Genomic DNA, 18,903 nt, shown 5'->3' with positions numbered 1-18,903 from the left:
GAAATCAAATTGAAATGTTTTTGTACATGAAGTTGTAAAAATTAATTCTTTTTCTAGTAAAAGGAAGAAAAAAATCATTTTCATTGCCAAATTGAAATTTTGTATTAAATTCTTTTAATAAAATATGCGCCAATGACTTTCTTGAAAATAAAATTTGAATATAATTAAAATTAAATCAATTCATTTATTGAAAATAAATTGACTTTTTGTTTGTAAATAATTAAATTGAAATCATTCATTCAAAATTGTTTTTACTAAACTCCTTTAAAATTTCTTGAAAAACTAAATTTTGAAATATATTTTTTAATTTAGTTTAATGAATTGATTTGTATAATTTTAATGTTGTTTACCTTATGCATTCTTGTAATTTGTTTTATCATTATTTTTGTATATACTGATTTATGCATTTAATCTTGATATCTATGATTAATTAATTAATTACTATAATTTGTTTGACTTGTTTAATGGAAACTATATATAAACAAGCTTACAGGGTATTACGGCTCACCACCATGGCTTCCCAAAGATAACCTAATCCTTTTATTATAGACGCGTATTTTTCAAATAAGAACTCAAACAAAGTTTTCTTTCTTATTTGATTTTTCTTTTAGAAAAAACTAAAATAAGTATGGACTCCAAGGTATTGTTGCTTTGGCAAGTCTTCCCCATCATAAATAAATGTGGAAACATGTCCATTGACTAGAAAAAAAAAATGGGAGACTTGACTTTGCGTTCACTCTAAACACGAATTAGTCTACTACCGTGGGACACGTTTTGATTTTATGAAAATATCAATAATTCATAGATTTATTTTTAAATAAAAAGATTAAAATAATTTATATATATATATATATATATATATATATATATATATATATATATATATATATATATATATATATATATATATTAATAAGTAAGTAATTGTATTGATGTTAAATTGAATGTTTTTTTACATAAAAATCATTTTCATTGCCAATTTGAAATTTTGTATTAAATTCTTTTAATAAAATATGCGCCAATGACTTTCTTGAAAATAAAATTTGAATATAATTAAAATTAAATCAATTCATTTATTGAAAATAAATTGATTTTTTGTTTGTAAATAATTAAATTGAAATCATTAATTCAAAATTGTTTTTATTAAACTCCTTTAAAATTTCTTGAAAAACAAATTTTGAAATATATATTTTAATTTAGTTTAATAAATTGATTTGTATAATTGTAATGTTGTTTACCTTATACATTCTTGTAATTTGTTTTATCATTATTTTTGTATATTTATGCCTTTAATCTTGGTATCCATGATTAATTAATTAATTACCACAATTCGTTTGATTTGTTTAATAGAAACCGTATGTACACAAGCTTAAAGGGTATTACGGCTTACCACCATGTCTTCTCGATAAATAACCTGATTATTGAATTTAGATTCGATTATTATAGACATGTATTTTTCAAATAAGAAGTCAAACAAATATTTCTTTCTTATTCTGTTTTTTTCTTTTAGAAAAAACTAAAATAAGTATAAACTCCAAGGCACTATTGCTTTAGCAAGTCTTCTTCATCATAAGTAAATGTGGAAACATGCCCATTGACTAGTAAAAAATATGGGAGACTTGACTTTGCGTTCACTCTAAACTCGAATTAGTCTACAACTGTTAGGACACGTTTTGATTTTATGGAAATATCAATAATTCATAGATTTAATTTTAAATAAAAAGATTAAAATAATTTATATAAATATATATATATATATATTAATAAATAATAAAATAAGTAATTATACTTATGTTAAATTGAATGTTTTTTATATAAAAATATTAGATGATACTTGTGTTGATGTCAACTATGGTGAAATGAAGTGGTTTTAATAAGCATTTTAATTTTTTTTTTCAGTAACTTATTATGAATAGAAAAATCACATAAAAAGGTTATTTTTACAAAATTATTTTACAACATTTTTATAATTTATTTACTTGAAAATTGGATGTGAAAAATAAATTAATATGCATTAAATATAATTTTTTAATATAAAATGTGATATTATTTTTCTTGAATGATCTCTAATTAAACTAATCAATCAATAAAGACAAGATAAGTATTCTAGAAGAAAGTGAAGCAAATGAAAAATAGGACCAAAGGGATATTTCTTTTACTTATATGTTTGGTTCCCGGAAAATACTAAGGAAAGAAAAAAAATGCAAAGGAAAATGATTTTTTCATGTTTGGTTGTCTTATGAAAAATATAAAAGAAAATCAAATATAATTAAAACTAATTAAAAACTTATATATTTTAAAATTATTTAATCTTTATATTAATGAGTTAAAATAAATAAAATGAGTTTGAAGTAAAAAAATAAAAATAACTTATCAACTTTTAATCCATTTTTTATTTTCCTTCACTTTTTCTTTTATTTTATTTTTCCTTTGTATTTTTTTTCCCTTACATTTTCCCTCAAATTTTATGAGAACCAAACATATATAAAGAAAGATGGATGGAAGGAAGCAGAAATTTGTGGTTTTGGGTTGTTGAGAATTTGGGTGTGTGAGTCAAATTTCCAACATAGTGATCAAGTGGGCAGTACCCCACAAATGGAGAGAAGGACATTGATGGTCAAGTCTCACAACAGGATCCAGCATTGGTTCCACACGGAATCTAATCTTGTCGCTGGACTAACTTTATGGAGGAAAACTGGCATTGGAATAATGCACAGCTAAGGGAATGGACAAGTAGTTCAAATGCAGTCATTTGAGAATTATTTTGACTGAAGATCTATTTTATGGATTTTTTTTCTAATATATTATATTTGTTCAAAACTCTAATTTTCTTTCAAAACAAATATCATTTATTTATGGAAGCAGGTGCCGAGTTGAAATGATTCATGACACCTGTTAGTATTCCGAATAAGGAGCTTTGGGCACCCTACTGCATAAAGCCCATGATTTTTTTATTTTTTTATTTTTTTTTAATTTTTAAATCAGGCAATAGCACTTTGATTTTAGTTGATTTGTTTTAATTATTTCAATGATATGGTTTCCATCTTTCTGCAGGTTTGAAGTTCAAAACATTTTGTGAAAGCACTCAGGAGTTCTTTTAAGTTCAACTAATTAAGCTTAGTGGAAATAAGCATAGAGACTCTATGAGGAGTTGTATTTTTGCATTCATTGATAATTGATTCATCCTAACAAATGCATATATACAAGATGCTGAAAAATTGATTTAGAGAAGTAATCACAAGTCAACAAAAAATCTAAAAAAGTATTTGATATATTATTAAAAAGCATGATACACAATCAGGATCCAAATCTGAAGTTTTAAGTTATTAAAAAATTTAGTTATTTAGGAGGATAATGAGTTCCAATCTTACCATATGTTTATTTGCTCAATTTATTATTTTAAGCTTTATTAATTATTTATTTACCTTCCCGCCTGGTTATCTCTACTTGTGGATAAGAGAATTCTCACTATTATCAAAATTTTCATGATTAAGTTTGATTATTAGGAAAATAGTGCTCATTTTTTCAAAGTAGCATTGTGCCATGATCTCCTCATCCAGTGCTTTCACAATCGACTGTCCTTCTCTAAGGTGTTGCATGCATATTGAGCAAGGTCCATATGCTACCCCTTGCCCCTATTGGGTTCTTTTAGTGGGCAACTCTAGAAGTCCAACTTCAAGATTGTAGACATCGATCTTCTCATTGGCCTTTCTTGTATAATCATACTCTTATCCATTAAAAAAAAAGAAAAACATGAATTTCTATAGATTTTCATAATCATAATAATGATAAAACATGGAAAAATGTTTTGGGATTCTCACCTAGGGCAACATATCTGAATGAGCTTATAATAACAAATATGATTAATCTTATGATTATTTTTTATTTTTTAAAAGTAGTAAAGAAAAAAAAAGTTAAAAAAAATGATTTCTCTTGTTTGATTATATTATATATGAAAAATAGGAAAAAGAATAAAATATAATTAAAATTAGTCAAAAATTTATATATTTTCAAATTATTTAATTTTATAATTTAAAAAATTAAAGTAAGTTAATTGAGTTTAAAGAAATACATAAAAATGATTTATTGATTTTAAATTTATTTTTTATTTTCCTTTGCCTTTTTTATCCTTTTACTTTTCCTCTCAATTTTCTTTTCTTTGTATTTTCTCTCAAATTTTCTAGAAATCAAACATAGCTTATATGTTTTTTTTGTTATCTTTTGACAAAAAAACATAATAAGATTGGATGATTATAAGAATAGACAAGTGAGCATAGGGTTTTCATATAAGATTTTCTTTTTATTTTTTTTTATTTTGATGATTTGAGATAAGGGTTTGTTTGAGAATTTGGATAATTTTAGGTTAAAAGTTTGCTTCTTTGTATGAAAAATTAGTAGAAAAAAAAATTAGGAAGAAATAAGAAAGAGAAGACCATTCTTTTTTTTTTTTCTTTTTCTTTTTTAATTTCCTTATGATTGTCCATTTATTCCATACAAGTGCAACACTCTTATTGTTGTTATCTCTTTTTTGTACTTTAAGATAAGTTTTAAGTTTTTTAAATATTAAAGTTAGGGTTTCATTTGGAAAGATCAATTTGCTTTATAAGAATGAAGGTAAGGAAGAATAGAGGAAAGACGAATATTGGTACAAGACATTCCTTTGTTGTTAAGTATTAACATTATTTTTCTTGAAAAGACTATCTCAACTTTAGTTTTAAAGAGGTGGAACTAAAACCCTGTTTAAGAAGGCTTCTTAAATATTATGAGCTATTGGCGTAAGAATTGGGTAATCCTGGTTTTGATACACCACCATGAACCTCATTTTTTATGGAAAATACTCTAAGGTTCTTAAAAGGTTAAAAGTATTTTACTTGAAAATTATGCTTAGTACTTGGTTTAAGTTCTCAAAAGTTGGCTTCACAATTTAAGAAACTTTAGGATACCAAAAAGTTCCTGTAATAAAGTTTAGGTGGTGACAAAATTAGAAACACCCGATGTGTGGTTAACTTAATACTTACTTTTTTTCCATTGAAAAGTTGAAACATGAAAAAGAAAAATAAATAAAGCTACTTGGTTGACATGTGTTTCACCTTATTTGTAAGTTTTCTCCCATCTGGTTACTTGTAAATTGTAATGTATTTAATACTCTAATGATTAGTCATGTGGTTAATTAAACCCATGATTGATCTATCTAGGGAACTTGTGTTTAATGGCTAGTTTAACTCCAAAATGTATACATATAATGCTTTAAACACATTTTAGACAACCAAACACCTACAAATAATTTATTCTCCACCGGATACCCTCTGTAAAGCCTTTTCAAGTGATAAGACTGAATATGCCTTTTTCTCATAACAATTACTTCTCTTAAGTCATAAATTGTTACATGCTCATTGATAGAGTTGTTTTTTTTGTCTTTTATATATCCACTTTACTCTTTAGAGATTATGTGGAAAGTGTGCATATAATGTGGGATGCTCACCACCATCTAGAATGATCCCTACACATCGTCTAAAGTAATACATGGTATGCACAAAGAACCACGTAACATTGTTCATCCACCCCAAGGTACCAAATGGACACAAACCAACCAGGCACTATGTATTCCCACCTGTTAAGCATTAACTACAACGGGTATTAAGTCCATTGATCGACACAACCATTACAAGGTTAAAACGCCAAACTTTAAGTATCATCAAGGCACAACAACCATTATGGGTTGGCAATCATTGGCAATAAAGATGGTAACACACACAATTAAGGCATTAAGAAGACGTTAATCTTGGGCAAGGATAAATAGTCATTATTCACCAAAGGAAAGGCATGCTGCCACTTTTTCCAAAAATCTCATACTCAAGTCTTCCATCTATGACTTAAGCTTCGAAGGGGTGTGCTCGAAAAACCCATCTAGACATTCTTTTGTGCAGGTGCAATCGTTATCTACACCACAAGAAGGCTAGTTGAATACCTCATTATTGGCTTTACACCAACATTGGCATCATCTATGGGAAACAAAACACAAAAGCTTGAAAAACACAATGGCTAACATGCCTTCTACAACACATTCGACAAATGCTGATGAGCAATTCCAAGCTTGGCAAGAAAAGATGGAAAGAAAACAAGAGAACTATGAACAACGTATGCAATCCTTGCTTTAGCAAGCGGAGCAATTGAAGTAAGAAAATCAAGAGCTATTGGCGTAAATGGCCCTAGGGCATTGTTCAAAAAGTCGTCGCACCCCTGGCCAATAGACTACTTTGAAATAGTTCGAAGCTAAACAGAGAAAGCTCCTCACCAATGCGCTAAATTGTCCCTATAAACGGAAGAGGAACTGTCTGCTAACAATTCCCTAAACTTGCTTGAACCAATGCATTCAACAGTCGAATGAACTCAAGCAGAAGAGGTTGTACGTTTCGTTAGAGAAAAAAAAATAGAAAATGGATCATGAATGGGGTTTGCGTCTCTTAGACGCCCTGAAAGTCTATCTTGGGCCTTAGGAGAAAATGACACTAGGACCTTCGCACATGTCGGAGGCTCTAAAAGCAAGATTAAGCCACCCTAATGATAAGGCATCACCAAGTTGTCTCCCGTAGCATATGGTGCCAGAACAACCTCCTCCAAAGGACTCATTAATGAAAGCTCTTCTCAATTCAATAAGTAAACGACTAGATGACATGTTCTCCATGCCATTTGGCCCCTACATCATCAATTATGAGCTGCCTAGGGGTTTTTGGTGCCCAAATCCACGATGTATGAGACAAGCAATCATTTCAACCATCTGATGCACTTCTTGCAATTGATGACGCTAGACATGCAAAGTCTTCCTGACCAGCCTCTATGGCCCAACTCTTTCTTGGTTCCACCAGCTCCCATAGAATTCCATCAATTCTCTCTGAGATATCTCAAAGGCCTTCATGAGCCATTATTTATGTTCTGCATATCAACAAAAACACAATATAAGTACTCCATAGAACATTAAGATGTAGGAGAATGAATCACTAACAGACTTCATGAAGCGATTCGGGCAAGTGGTGCTCTAGGTGGAATCCTACAACATGGATGTCATCCTGTAAATCTTTAAAAGAAGCATTAATCCAAACACTCTATTCTTTGAGTCATTTTCTAAACTATAAGGGATGATATATTTAGACAGGTAGACAAACATGTCATGCTCAAGGATAATGTTTAGGTAGCCTCCCAATAGATCCTGGTTACAAGATAGACAATAAAAAATAATAAGGCTAGGAGTTCAAAACCCTCAAACAGTCGGTCAAGATAGGGCAACAGGAGACTCGATGGGTAGCAACGATGACAGCCGCCTAGGCTCATTCCATTTATCATTCCCTATGAAAGGATTCTCCCACTAATCCAAGAACTATCCAAGTTCAAGTAGTTGGAGCTTATCAAAGTTGACCCGTCTAGGCAAGATCGGAGAAGACAATGCTCTTATTATAAAGAGCACAAACACACCACAAAAGATTGCAAACATATGCACTACTTGGTGGAAAAATTAATCAAGGTTGGACATCTAAAGTAGTATGTCCAAACAATTGTGAACATGAAGAAATGGTATATGAAGCACCGGAGCGAACTCCTACTTCCCTATAACACACCAAGCGAAGACCAACCACATTTAAGGGGAACTAATAGATGACAAGTATCAGTCCAAATGGTAAAGGATGAGAATGCTTCCAATGACCACAATGAGTGCAGTTCAGTGCATATTCACTACCGAAAATGTTCGACTAGTCGATGACCCAATTACTTTTCCTCCAATTAACCCTAATCGGGTGATTCTTTCGCATGAGGATGCTCTAGTGCTGATGTTAGGGCTTGACGGATTTGAAGTGTGGAGAATCCTAGTTGACCTAAGAAGTTATGTCGACTTGTTGCAGATGTCAACCTATAGGCAAATGAGGTATTCACCATATGCCTTAGAAAATCTAAGTTGAGTCTTGTCTAGGTTCAATGGGACCACCACAATATCCATGGGTGGCGTTGTACTCCTTGTCCAAGCCAACGCAACCATTCTCAATGTAAGATTCTTTGTAATAAAGGATTTTTCACCATACAACACCATCATGGGGCATTTATGGCTACACAAGATGAAAGCCATTTTGTCCACTTACTATCAGATTAGCTACCTGATAGAAGTCGGGCAAGTAGATTTGCATGGAAACCATCTAGTTGTCTCACAGTGTTATCAAGTGGCAATGGAGTTTGAGTGTGCTGACCCAATTGAAGACGAGTCTGAATCATCAACAAGAAAGAGACAATAGAAATTACAAAGTCGACTAAAAAAAAGTTGGAAGATAGAAACCTATTGGTAGCCAACCCACTACAATAGTTGTCTCTATTGGAAAATAACCAGTAGATGACTTACACTAGTTCTCTGCTAAATAGGGACAAATGTGATCATCTTGACGAAATACTCTGTAAAAACAAGGATATCTTTGTATTAATCCACTTAGACATACTTGGAATAGACTTAGTGATGGTCTCCCATAAGTTAAACATTCTTCCTACAACACAACCTATACGATAGAGAGTCCAAAGCTTCTATCCAGATTGCCAAAAAATTATCCAAACGGAAGTTGAGAAACTGCTGGCAATAGGATTTATTAGGGAGATAACCTACTCGGGCTGGTTAGCAAATGTGGTAGTAGTACCAAAAAAAAGAGGAAAATGGTGGGTGTGCGTGGACTACATGGATATGAATGAAGCCTACCCCGAATGATAGTTTTTCATTTCCCTGAATAGATTAGATAGTAATGCCACAGTAGGGCATAGAATGTTATCTTTTCTTAATGCTTTCTCCAAATACCACCAGATACTAATGTTTCCACTTTATAACGAGAAAACGACATTCATTACACCTTAGGGGTTGTATTGTTACAAAGTCATGTCATTCGGATTGAAAATCATTGGAGCTACAACCAATGACCGATGACCCTCATTTTTAAGCCTCTGATAGGCTGAACGATGGAAGTTTATATTAACGACATAGTCATCAAAACTAGAATCCGTTTTAAGCACCTCCTCCATTTGGAAGAAGCATTCAACTTAATGTGCAAGTATGACATGAAGCTCAATATGCTCAAACGTGCATTCAGAGTAAGTGCGAGAAAGTTTCTTGGATTTATGGTGACTCAAAGGGGTATTAAAGTAAATCCAGCTCAATTTAAATCAGTGTTAGAAACCCCTACGCCTACCAGCAAGAAGGAAATGAAGCACCTAAGTAGACAACTAGTTGTCTTGGGTCCGTTCATAGCACGCTTCATTGATAAACTATGAACCTTCTTCAACATGCTCCAAAGAGCAAAAATATCTGGTTGGATGAACGAGTGTGAGCATGCTTTTGAAGCCATCAAATGATATCTTGTAGAACCACCAATTTTAAGCAATCTTGAAGCTGGAGAAGAGTTATACATGTATCTGGCTGTGTTAGACTTGGCTATCAACTCTATATTATTCCAACATAATCAGAGCAATGAGCAAAGACCCATCTACTACATGAGCAAAGCTCTGATAGATGTAGAAATATGATATTCCCAAGTAGAACAAACGACCCTGGCATTGCAGATCGCCGCCAAAAATTTTTGTCCATACTTTCAAGCTCACCAAATAACAGTCTTGACAAATCAACCGTTACGGGTCACATTGCATAAAACGAATTTATCTAGACAAATGATGAAGTAAGCAATCGAATTGAGTGAATACGACATATGATGGACCAGTATTAGAATGGGTTCACTTCTCAGTTTGGGTATCTCTAGTAGAGGATTAATTGTATTGAGGATCACATGGAACGTCAACATGAGGAGATGATGGCTTACCTGCGTTCCATGTTTCCACCTCCATCTCTACCTCCTCAGCCTTGATGATTAGTTGGAGACCCCCTTTGTTCCTTTTTTATGTTGCCAAATGAGGAGATATTTTAGGATCTAGGAGGCTAGATATAGGAGACTCATACATGCATATCATTTTTTTATTTGGATCGTATATTGCTTATCTTTAGATACTTTAGCTAGGGACATGGGGATGTAAAAAAGGAAAGAAAGGGATGGGATTTCTCTCGCTTTTGGCATAGCGAGCCCCTAGTGGGAGGCCCGCACCACACAATGGGCTATTAGCTCAGTGGTAGAGCACGCCCTTGATAATTGTGTCGTTGTGCCTGGGCTGTGAGAGTTGCATCTTCTCCAGATCGATAGCCAGCATCGGAAAAAGGGGTGGGAGAGGTAGCGGTTTGATACATCAAACTAATGGGCTCAACATCTTATAAAGCATCGGTAGCGGTATAGGTAGGGAGCTATTGTAGGGTCAACACTGCCTCATAGTTAATTACCTTTCCAATAAGTCTTGGGTGCCATGCTATTATTACTTAATATTCATATTTCAGGCATATCTATTTCTTCATATTTTGACTTTTATGAAGTTTCTTTCTTTACTACAGCTGCTAGAAATCGTTGTTTTAGACTATGCATAAGATGTAGAAAGCGAATTATTTTCCTTGGTTAACACTAATTGTAGTTTTGTCGATATCCGCAGGTTGCTTAATTTTTTTTTATCCATTACAGAGGAAATAAGGTAATTAGATGGACATATGATGTACTGATTGATACATTTGACATATGATATATGATATGCCTATATATTTGATGACTTACATTGGATCTTTCTTGTTGCAATACTCTCTAACATGTCTTGATCATTGTGTTTTTAAATTCTTAAATATTAATTTTTGATCCATGATTGGTTTGAGGGGTTCTCTTCCTCTTAGATAACCAAGGTTTGTCATCATAAAAAATGGGGAGATTGTTAGCCCAAGGGTTCTCCTAATCGTGTTTTGATGACAACAAACCATGGTTAAGTTGCTAATCGTTTTGAATTAAAAAGAATTTCAAGTGTTAACTTGGAAATTCATTAAAGGACCCAATGGATGCAAGATCAAGATAGTTTGAAGAACCTTGAATCATAGGAAACATATGTAAGATGAATGCATGGGTGCACATAGGATTTTCATATCATTTCATCCATCTTTAAAAACTTGGTTTATGCACTAAAGTTACATTTCCATCAAAACCCGAGTTTTATCAAATGAACCATAGGCAAATTGTTTCAAAATTGACATATTAATTTACCTAAAGACCTTGCCTAAATGGAACGTTCACTCTGTTAGGAACTTGAGGAGAGTGGACATAGGCAAGAGGTGTCGAACCACTATAAAATCTGAATTTGCTTTTATTAACCTTATTTCTTTATATTTGTACTTCTTTTGCTTGAATTTATTGTGTTTGACAAAGAATTTTTAAAACCCAATTCACCCCCCTCTTGGGCGTTTTTCTTATTAAGATTAGCCTTTATTTTCTCAATATGCATATTATGAAAAAATTAACTCATTTATGCATTAAAAAATTAACTTTTATTTGTTTTTATATTAATTTAAAATAAAATAATATTAGCAATTATTAATTTTGAATAATCATTCTTTATTTTTAACAAAATAAATCAACTAATGTTAATATTTATATTTTTATAATATTTATAAAAAAATATAATTTATTATTTTATTTTTATTATTAATATTCATATTTTGTTAAAAACTATTTATGTGTAATTTATTTGTAATTAAAAATTTGTTTGTATTTTTAATATGACATGAATTAAATTTAGTTTATGTTATATAAACTAAATTTATAATTTTTTTTTTTACAAAATCAAAATAAAAAATTATTTTTAAAATCAATTTATCTAAAAAAGTCTATGATTTTTTAATGTTTGAAAAACATTTTTAAAAATAACTTGTACTAGGGAATCAAAATAACTTATAATCGGAATGAATTAAAATCCCATTTATAAATGAGATTTCATTTTCATTATAATATTCCATTCACATTATTATTTAATTTATGAAAATGATGGAGAAAAGAAATGAGATTCTGAATCCCACTGATTCCCACATACCACACACCAACACGACATAAATAGTTTGCTAGACAATATCAAGGGAGGTAGAGTTGATTACTTGGTATCTTCATTTCTGCAACGCACACCTTCTAAATAACTACATTTAACTTCATGAAAAGTGATGGGATCGTTTTTTATGTAGCATGACCTTGCTGAGGACCACATCGATCAAGAATTAGCAATACCTCCCTCATGGAAGGCCTGTCAGAAGGTACTTTGCTAGTACACATGAGGCCTAGTTTGAACACATTGCTCATTTCTTCCATATAGCATTCTTCCATGATCTCCTCATCCAAGGCTTCCACAATGAATTTTCCCTCTCCAAAGTGCTGCCAGGCCCATTGAGCAAGGTTCATATGCTCGTTCCCCCTATTGGCTTCTCTTCCAGTGGCCAACTCTAGAAGCACAACTCCAAAACTGTAGACGTCGATCTTCTTATTCGCCTTTCTTGTATAAGCATACTCTGGAATATCCAAATGAAAAGACACTGCTTGATAAGTTTTTAAAATCATCAGAATGAGAAAACATAAAAGAACATTTTGAGACTGAAATATCTTTACCTGGAGCAATATATCCGAAAGTGCCTGCAACCACAGACATTGTTTCAGGGTCTTCTACTTGCTTGGCTAACATTTTGGCCAATCCAAAATCTGCAATTTTTGCATTAAATTCAGAGTCCAATAAGATGTTGCTGGACTTCACATCTCGATGAATGATTGGGGGAGAGCAATCATGGTGCATATAGCATAGGCCTCGAGCAGCTCCAATGGCAATTTGCAGCCTCATCGGCCAGTCCAAGACAACATCACTTCCTGAATCCATTGAGGACACTGCCCTCTTCTTACCATGAAGCCATCTATCTAAGCTTTGGTTCTCCATGTACTCATAAACAAGAAGATTTGAGCTTTCACTTGAAATGCAGCATAGCAACTTCACTATATTGGCATGGCGTATCATACCTAATATTTGGACTTCTGCTACGAATTGCTTCTCGAGGTTCTGGCCTAGTTTCCTATTAGTCAAAATCCATTTAACAGCGACCACTTCACCAGAATGGTTAATGGCGGTACGATATACCTTCCCTGACCCCCCACTTCCAATTAAACTATTTTGTGCCAAACGCGACAATATGTTGGATTCAGTGAAATTTAACTTATGGAAGGATGTCATCTTCCATGTTTCAACATTGTTCCTTTGGTCCCTCCTTCGATACTTTTGAACCATGGAAAAGATAAGAAGTACGATAACCAGGGAAGCAGTTAGGGTGAAAGATATAATCATGACTAGGTAATTGGTTGACAATTTAGAGGAGTTACTGGCTTTAGAGTAGCAACTCTTCAGAATTTGAATATTGGCACACAGATTGGGATTATTCAAGAAATTGTTTTCGTATTCCCACTTTTCAAAGGCGGGTGGGATTTCCCCAGATAGATTGTTGGATGAAAGGTTAAAGGTATTAGGCACGAAATGACTGAATTCATGGGGGATTTCGCCTGAGAATTGGTTTTCAGATAAGTCAAGAAACACGAGGCTAGGCAAAGATCCAATGGCCTTTGGAATTGGGCCAGAGAGATAATTTGTTGACAAATTCAAAGCAAATAGTGACTTCCAGGAGATAATATCAAGAGGAAGTTGGCCTGACAATTGATTCCCATCAAGCGACAGAGTAGATATGGATGGAAGACTCGTCAATTCCACTGGAATTTCTCCTGAAAATAGATTATTGCTTGCCTTGAACAACAATAGATTCAACAAAGATGATATTCCAGCAGGAATTGGACCAGAAAACTTGTTGTTACTGATGTCCACTCTGGACAAATTCCTTGCCAATTTGCTTGGAAGTGTCCCCGAGAATGAATTTCCGTCTAACATCACCGATACCATGTCCGAGGATGTCCAGATGCCGGAAGGAATCTCGCCTGAAAAGCGATTGTTGGAAAGCTGAATTGAGCGCAAACTTGTGCAATTCCCGAGGGACTTGGGCACTTCCCCGCTGAGATTGTTGTTGGAAAGCTGAATTGAGAGCAAACTTGTGCAATTCCCGAGGGACTTGGGCACTTCCCCACTGAGATTGTTGTTGGAAGCAACCACTCCAAGCAAAGCCCCCCTAGCGCATAAATGTTGAGGTAATTCTCCACTTAGTTTATTCTCGGAAACCTCAAAGAGTCGAAGCTCCGAATGAAGGCCAAATGCTGGAGGCAAAACTCCACTCAATTGATTGCTAAAAATTTTGAAGGTTTCCAGTGTAGGAATGAGGCTTGCATTTGCTGGTATCTCTCCTGACAACTGATTCCAGAAAAGATTCAAACCCGTCAAATTTTGTAGCTTCCCGAAACCCGCTGGAATCGGCCCCGTCATATAGTTGTCGGAAAGATCAATTTCTTTCAAGCTGAGAGCTTCTATCAATGAAGGAATGTGGCCGGACAATCTATTATTGAATAAATACAAATAGGTCAAATTCTTCAACATAAGCATGCCTCCCGGGATCGTACCGTTCAATTTGTTGTTTGCGAGATCCAAGAGTTCCAGACTCGACAAATTGTTGAAGCTCTCAGGTATTTCGCCGACCAAATTTGCATCCGTCATCCACAGATACGTCAGCTTCTTCAATGCGCCAAACTCCTTTGGAAGGGCTGAAGGCAGGAATTTGTCATTATAGGCCATGGCCAAGTGTTGAAGATTCGCCAAATTACCAATCTCCTTTGGCCAGGTGCCGTTGAACTCATTTTGAACCAGAGACAAGTAGAACAGCTCCCGTAGTTGCCCAATTACTGCGGGAATATCTCCAGAGAAGTTGTTTGCGGTAAGGTCTAGGTACCGGAGACGTGAAAGCCGATCAATATTAGCTGGAATTGGACCCACGAAGTTGTTTTGCAACAAGAGGAGATATTCGAGCTTAGAACAATTGAGAATATCCGGGAACTCGCCGGGAATGTAATTGTTGGAGACGTCAAGTACCATAAGGTTCTTGAGGTCACAAATTCTGGCAGGAATTTTGTGAGTGATGCTCTTGCCGTAGAGTGAAATTTCAGTGATGGTATTGTCGGTGCATGTAATTTCCGGCCAATCACAAGGTGAGGATGATGAGTTCCACGATTGGATAGAGGGTGGATTGCCCAATTGTTGTTTGACTTGCAACAGAATGGATAGTTCAGCATCCAGATTTTGTGAAATTACGAGCAAGGGTAAAGTGATGAGGAGGAGGCCTAGAAGGGGAGGTGTAATTATAGGAACAGAAAAGTGTAGTTTCGTCATTTAGTCGGTGGTGGAGAGAAAGACGACTGCCCAGAAAAACGATCAGCAAATCGACCGTCCGATTTACGATGGACAAGTTTGGCACTTTCATTTCCACACACAACCGCTATGTAAAAGAAGATTCATATACTGCGTCTGTCTTAATTTTTAAAAATAAAAAATAAAAAATGGAAAAACTTACCAGAAAAAAAAAAAATTAAATCAAATATATGATAACATAAACATTTTCCTTACATTCTCAAAAATTTAAACGGGTAATTCCTACCCTATCTTGCCCTAAAAAGGAGGTTCTCGATCATTATTGAGCTTGAAGACCAAAAATATACTAAAAAAATTTCATATCATAACGGTTTGGTTTGGTTGGAGGGGGAAAATTTGAGCAAACTTACATAGTTGGTTTCTAATTAATAAAATCGAATTGAGGTTTTAGTAAAAGAAAAATAAAAAACAAATCAATCTTGTAAAAATTTGTTTTGGTTTGGCTTGATTTAGGTGAATGGGGTGAACTTAAACAAATTAGAAATTTAAACTCAATTAATTTGTTAAGTTTATAAATCCAAAATATATTTAAGATTTATTTTTAAAAAATCAAACTGAGATATAAAATGATAATACTGAATTATTTCATTAGAGTGCTCACAGTTTGCATATTAATGACTTTATACAAAAATATTTAACATTAATCAATTATAAATAAAAATATATAAGTTTAAGACTATCTTTGGTTATAGAAAAATATGAGGAAAAAATAAAGATAAAAAGTAAAAAATAAAAAATATATTTAAAAACAATAAATTATTTCTATATACTATTTCATACTTATTTAAATTCTTTCATATATAAATTAAATGATTTAAAAATATAAAAATCTATAACTAATTTTAATTGTATTTAATTTTTTTTATAATAAAATCAAATATAAAAAGCTTATTTTTAATTTTATTTTCTTTCTTTAATACTTTTAAATAACTAAATACAACCTAAGAATATTGATTGAGACAAAAAATTGAAAGTTGGTTTTCATAATTTCTAAATCAACACTTTGTTTCAAGGGGCTAGTATTATGACCTGTCACTCACTTTCCATCCCTGCATGCTTCACACGGCAAGAAAATGTGAATTGATCCTTTGTCCTATTTCCCTTTTGCGGATACATTACGGCAATAAAGTGGGGAATCAGAAGAAGGGACTGGGGTCAACATGCATGCACTTAGTTAAAATTTAGTCTTCATAGACTTCCCATTAAAAACGACAAAAAAATAATGAAAAGTTACGAAAACAGACCTCACATGTATTATATCAAGGTTTGATTCCGGGAAAATATTAAATAATTTTTTTTAAAAAAAAGAATGATTTTTTTTTTTTTTTACATTTGATTTATCATGAAAAATAAAAAAATTATAAATAATTAAAATTAATTAGATTTAATCCTTATATACAAATAAAGAAATTCAAGTTTAGAACAATTGAGAATCTTTTAGAACCCATCGGGATGTGATTGTTCTTAGAATTTTATCCGAGAATGTGAAAAATGTATGTTTGACTCCATTTATATATTTATTTATTAAATATTATTCTTAAAAATAAGACCATTTATTATTATTCTTGAAATAAAGAGATATCTTATAAATTGTTTCTAAAATTAATTTTTATAAAATAACAAAAAAAAAAAAACATCTTTTATAATATTGATATCATTTCATTGTATTTTTAAAAATTATCTTGGTCCCATGGTGTGGATCACGAGTTATGATTCCATTTAGGCACGACGCCACGAGTGAAAGTCGACCAATTAGTTTCAGAAAAGCATGTGTGAAAGCAGTAAAATGGAGTGAATGAAGGACTAATTTGTCGAAAAACTTCCATTCTCACCCAACCACACGCTTGGCCCTACTACGTACAATTCTAATTTTTGCAGAATGGTGCCTTCAACACTGAAATGATGACATGGTTTTAGTCAAATAATTGATATTTTGCAGGAATTTATGTCCCTCCGAGAAAATGAAGTAAGAAAAAGAAAGATAAAAAATATGTATATATTTGAAGAAAAATTCCAGGGTGAGGAAGAGTACTTTTATTTATTTATTTATATATGGGTGGGTGATTCTTTCAAATCCATCATTTTTTTCATTCAAAAATATTAATAAAATATTTTTTATATATGTATAATAGATATTAGAACTTATTTGATAATGATTTTAGAAAGTAATTTTTATTTTTTTTAATACTTGAAGCATAAAAATTTTAAATGAAAAAAAAATTAAAAACATCTTGTACCATTACCGTCTACGTTTTTTAAGTTTTCATTTTACGTTCAACTCGTCCTTCATCAGATGAAATCTACACTCGAATCCAATTCAACGTCATTATCAGTTTTAATAGATATTTTTTAAAAAATAATGTAATTTAATTGAAACCTTTCATGCTGGGCCCTTCAATTTTTGACCAAAGGAAGAGGTGACAAACGAAATTACATGAAAGCTTCCCAAAGAACACAGTTTTGACATTCAATATTGGTTGTAGCATACACATATACTCTCACGCCCCAAAACCCACTCCAAGGGCATGATGGTCATTTCATACCTCAAGTCCAAAGGCTTAAAGTGGAAACGATACAAACATCTGTATTGTAACTGAAAAAAAATTTATCAATTATCAAATTCCTATTCAGAGTAGTAGGACAAAATTCTAAAGTCTCCGAGCATCAACCTTTTTTTAAAAAAAAACTAACACATCAACTAGAGTGTTATTGTCCAAATAACTCCAAATTCAAATAATTTAAACGAAAAATGAATTTTAACATCTAAACAATGTCCAAAATAAAGTTTGTACCAAAATCCTAATAAAGAAAAATTTCCCCAACCTAGCCATCACTCATCATCCGAACTGAGAGTACCTAAAAAATTATCAATGAAGGGACATGAGCTTAAAGCTCAATAAGGAATATCAATGCAGTTTCATGGATCAAACATTTTCAATCATGTTTGCAAATAAGAGATATAACATATACTTATTTTCATAAAAAAACTTTTAAATTCAAAATACTAATATATTCAAACTTTTCAACAAACTTTCTCATATCCATTTCAAAGCAATTTCTTATCAAAACCAAAACAAATGCATTCAAAATATCTTTACTCTTGTTATCAAATAAAAAATGGTGCCCAATTAGGTGGGATTTCACAAATGAGTGACTAGTTTCAAATTTGTTCAATTTAAGGTGAACAAAACCAAAAGTCAATAATTATAACCCATTGACTAGGGGTCATAAGGTTAACTATTATAACCCGTTGACTAGGGCCATAAAGTTAACTATTATAACCCGTTGACCAGGGTCATATAATATCAACTATTATAACCCGTTGATTAGGGCCAAATATATCAACAATTATAACCCGTTGATTAGGGTCATAGAAACCAGAGTCAAACACTTTATTTTATTAATTCAAACTCGCAAAACAAAATATCATATTTCCAAAAAATTTCGCTTTTCATAAATAAACAAAGAAGATTCTCAAATATACTTTTCATACAAAACACATATTTGATCCATGCAAAAAGATAAAAATCATATTTTTATACTTTTCAAAATACAATATAAAACGGGAAATTATTTTCTTCTATAAAAATCTGCATTAATTTCCCTTACCTTGAAGAAGCACTCAAAATCTTGAAGTATTTA

The 18,903-nt window shown here is 32.3% G+C and overlaps 1 protein-coding gene across 1 annotated transcript; it reads right to left on the bottom strand.

Moving 5' to 3' along the window:
• Positions 1-11,976: 11,976 nt before the first annotated feature.
• On the bottom strand, positions 11,977-15,636 carry LOC100252254 (receptor-like protein kinase HSL1). The gene is made up of 2 exons (XM_010662858.3): positions 12,528-15,636; positions 11,977-12,430 (listed from the first exon to the last, which is right to left on the bottom strand). Exons 1-2 carry the CDS (start codon positions 15,220-15,222, stop codon positions 12,102-12,104), a joined length of 3,024 nt encoding a protein of 1,007 aa, XP_010661160.1. The 5' UTR covers positions 15,223-15,636; the 3' UTR covers positions 11,977-12,101.
• Positions 15,637-18,903: the final 3,267 nt, after the last annotated feature.

This window comes from Vitis vinifera, chromosome 15 (assembly GCF_030704535.1).
Source record: "Vitis vinifera cultivar Pinot Noir 40024 chromosome 15, ASM3070453v1".
NCBI classification, from domain to species: Eukaryota; Viridiplantae; Streptophyta; class Magnoliopsida; order Vitales; family Vitaceae; genus Vitis; species Vitis vinifera.
Note: the sequence above shows the minus strand (reverse complement) of the source record. Positions and strands in the feature narration are given on the sequence as shown.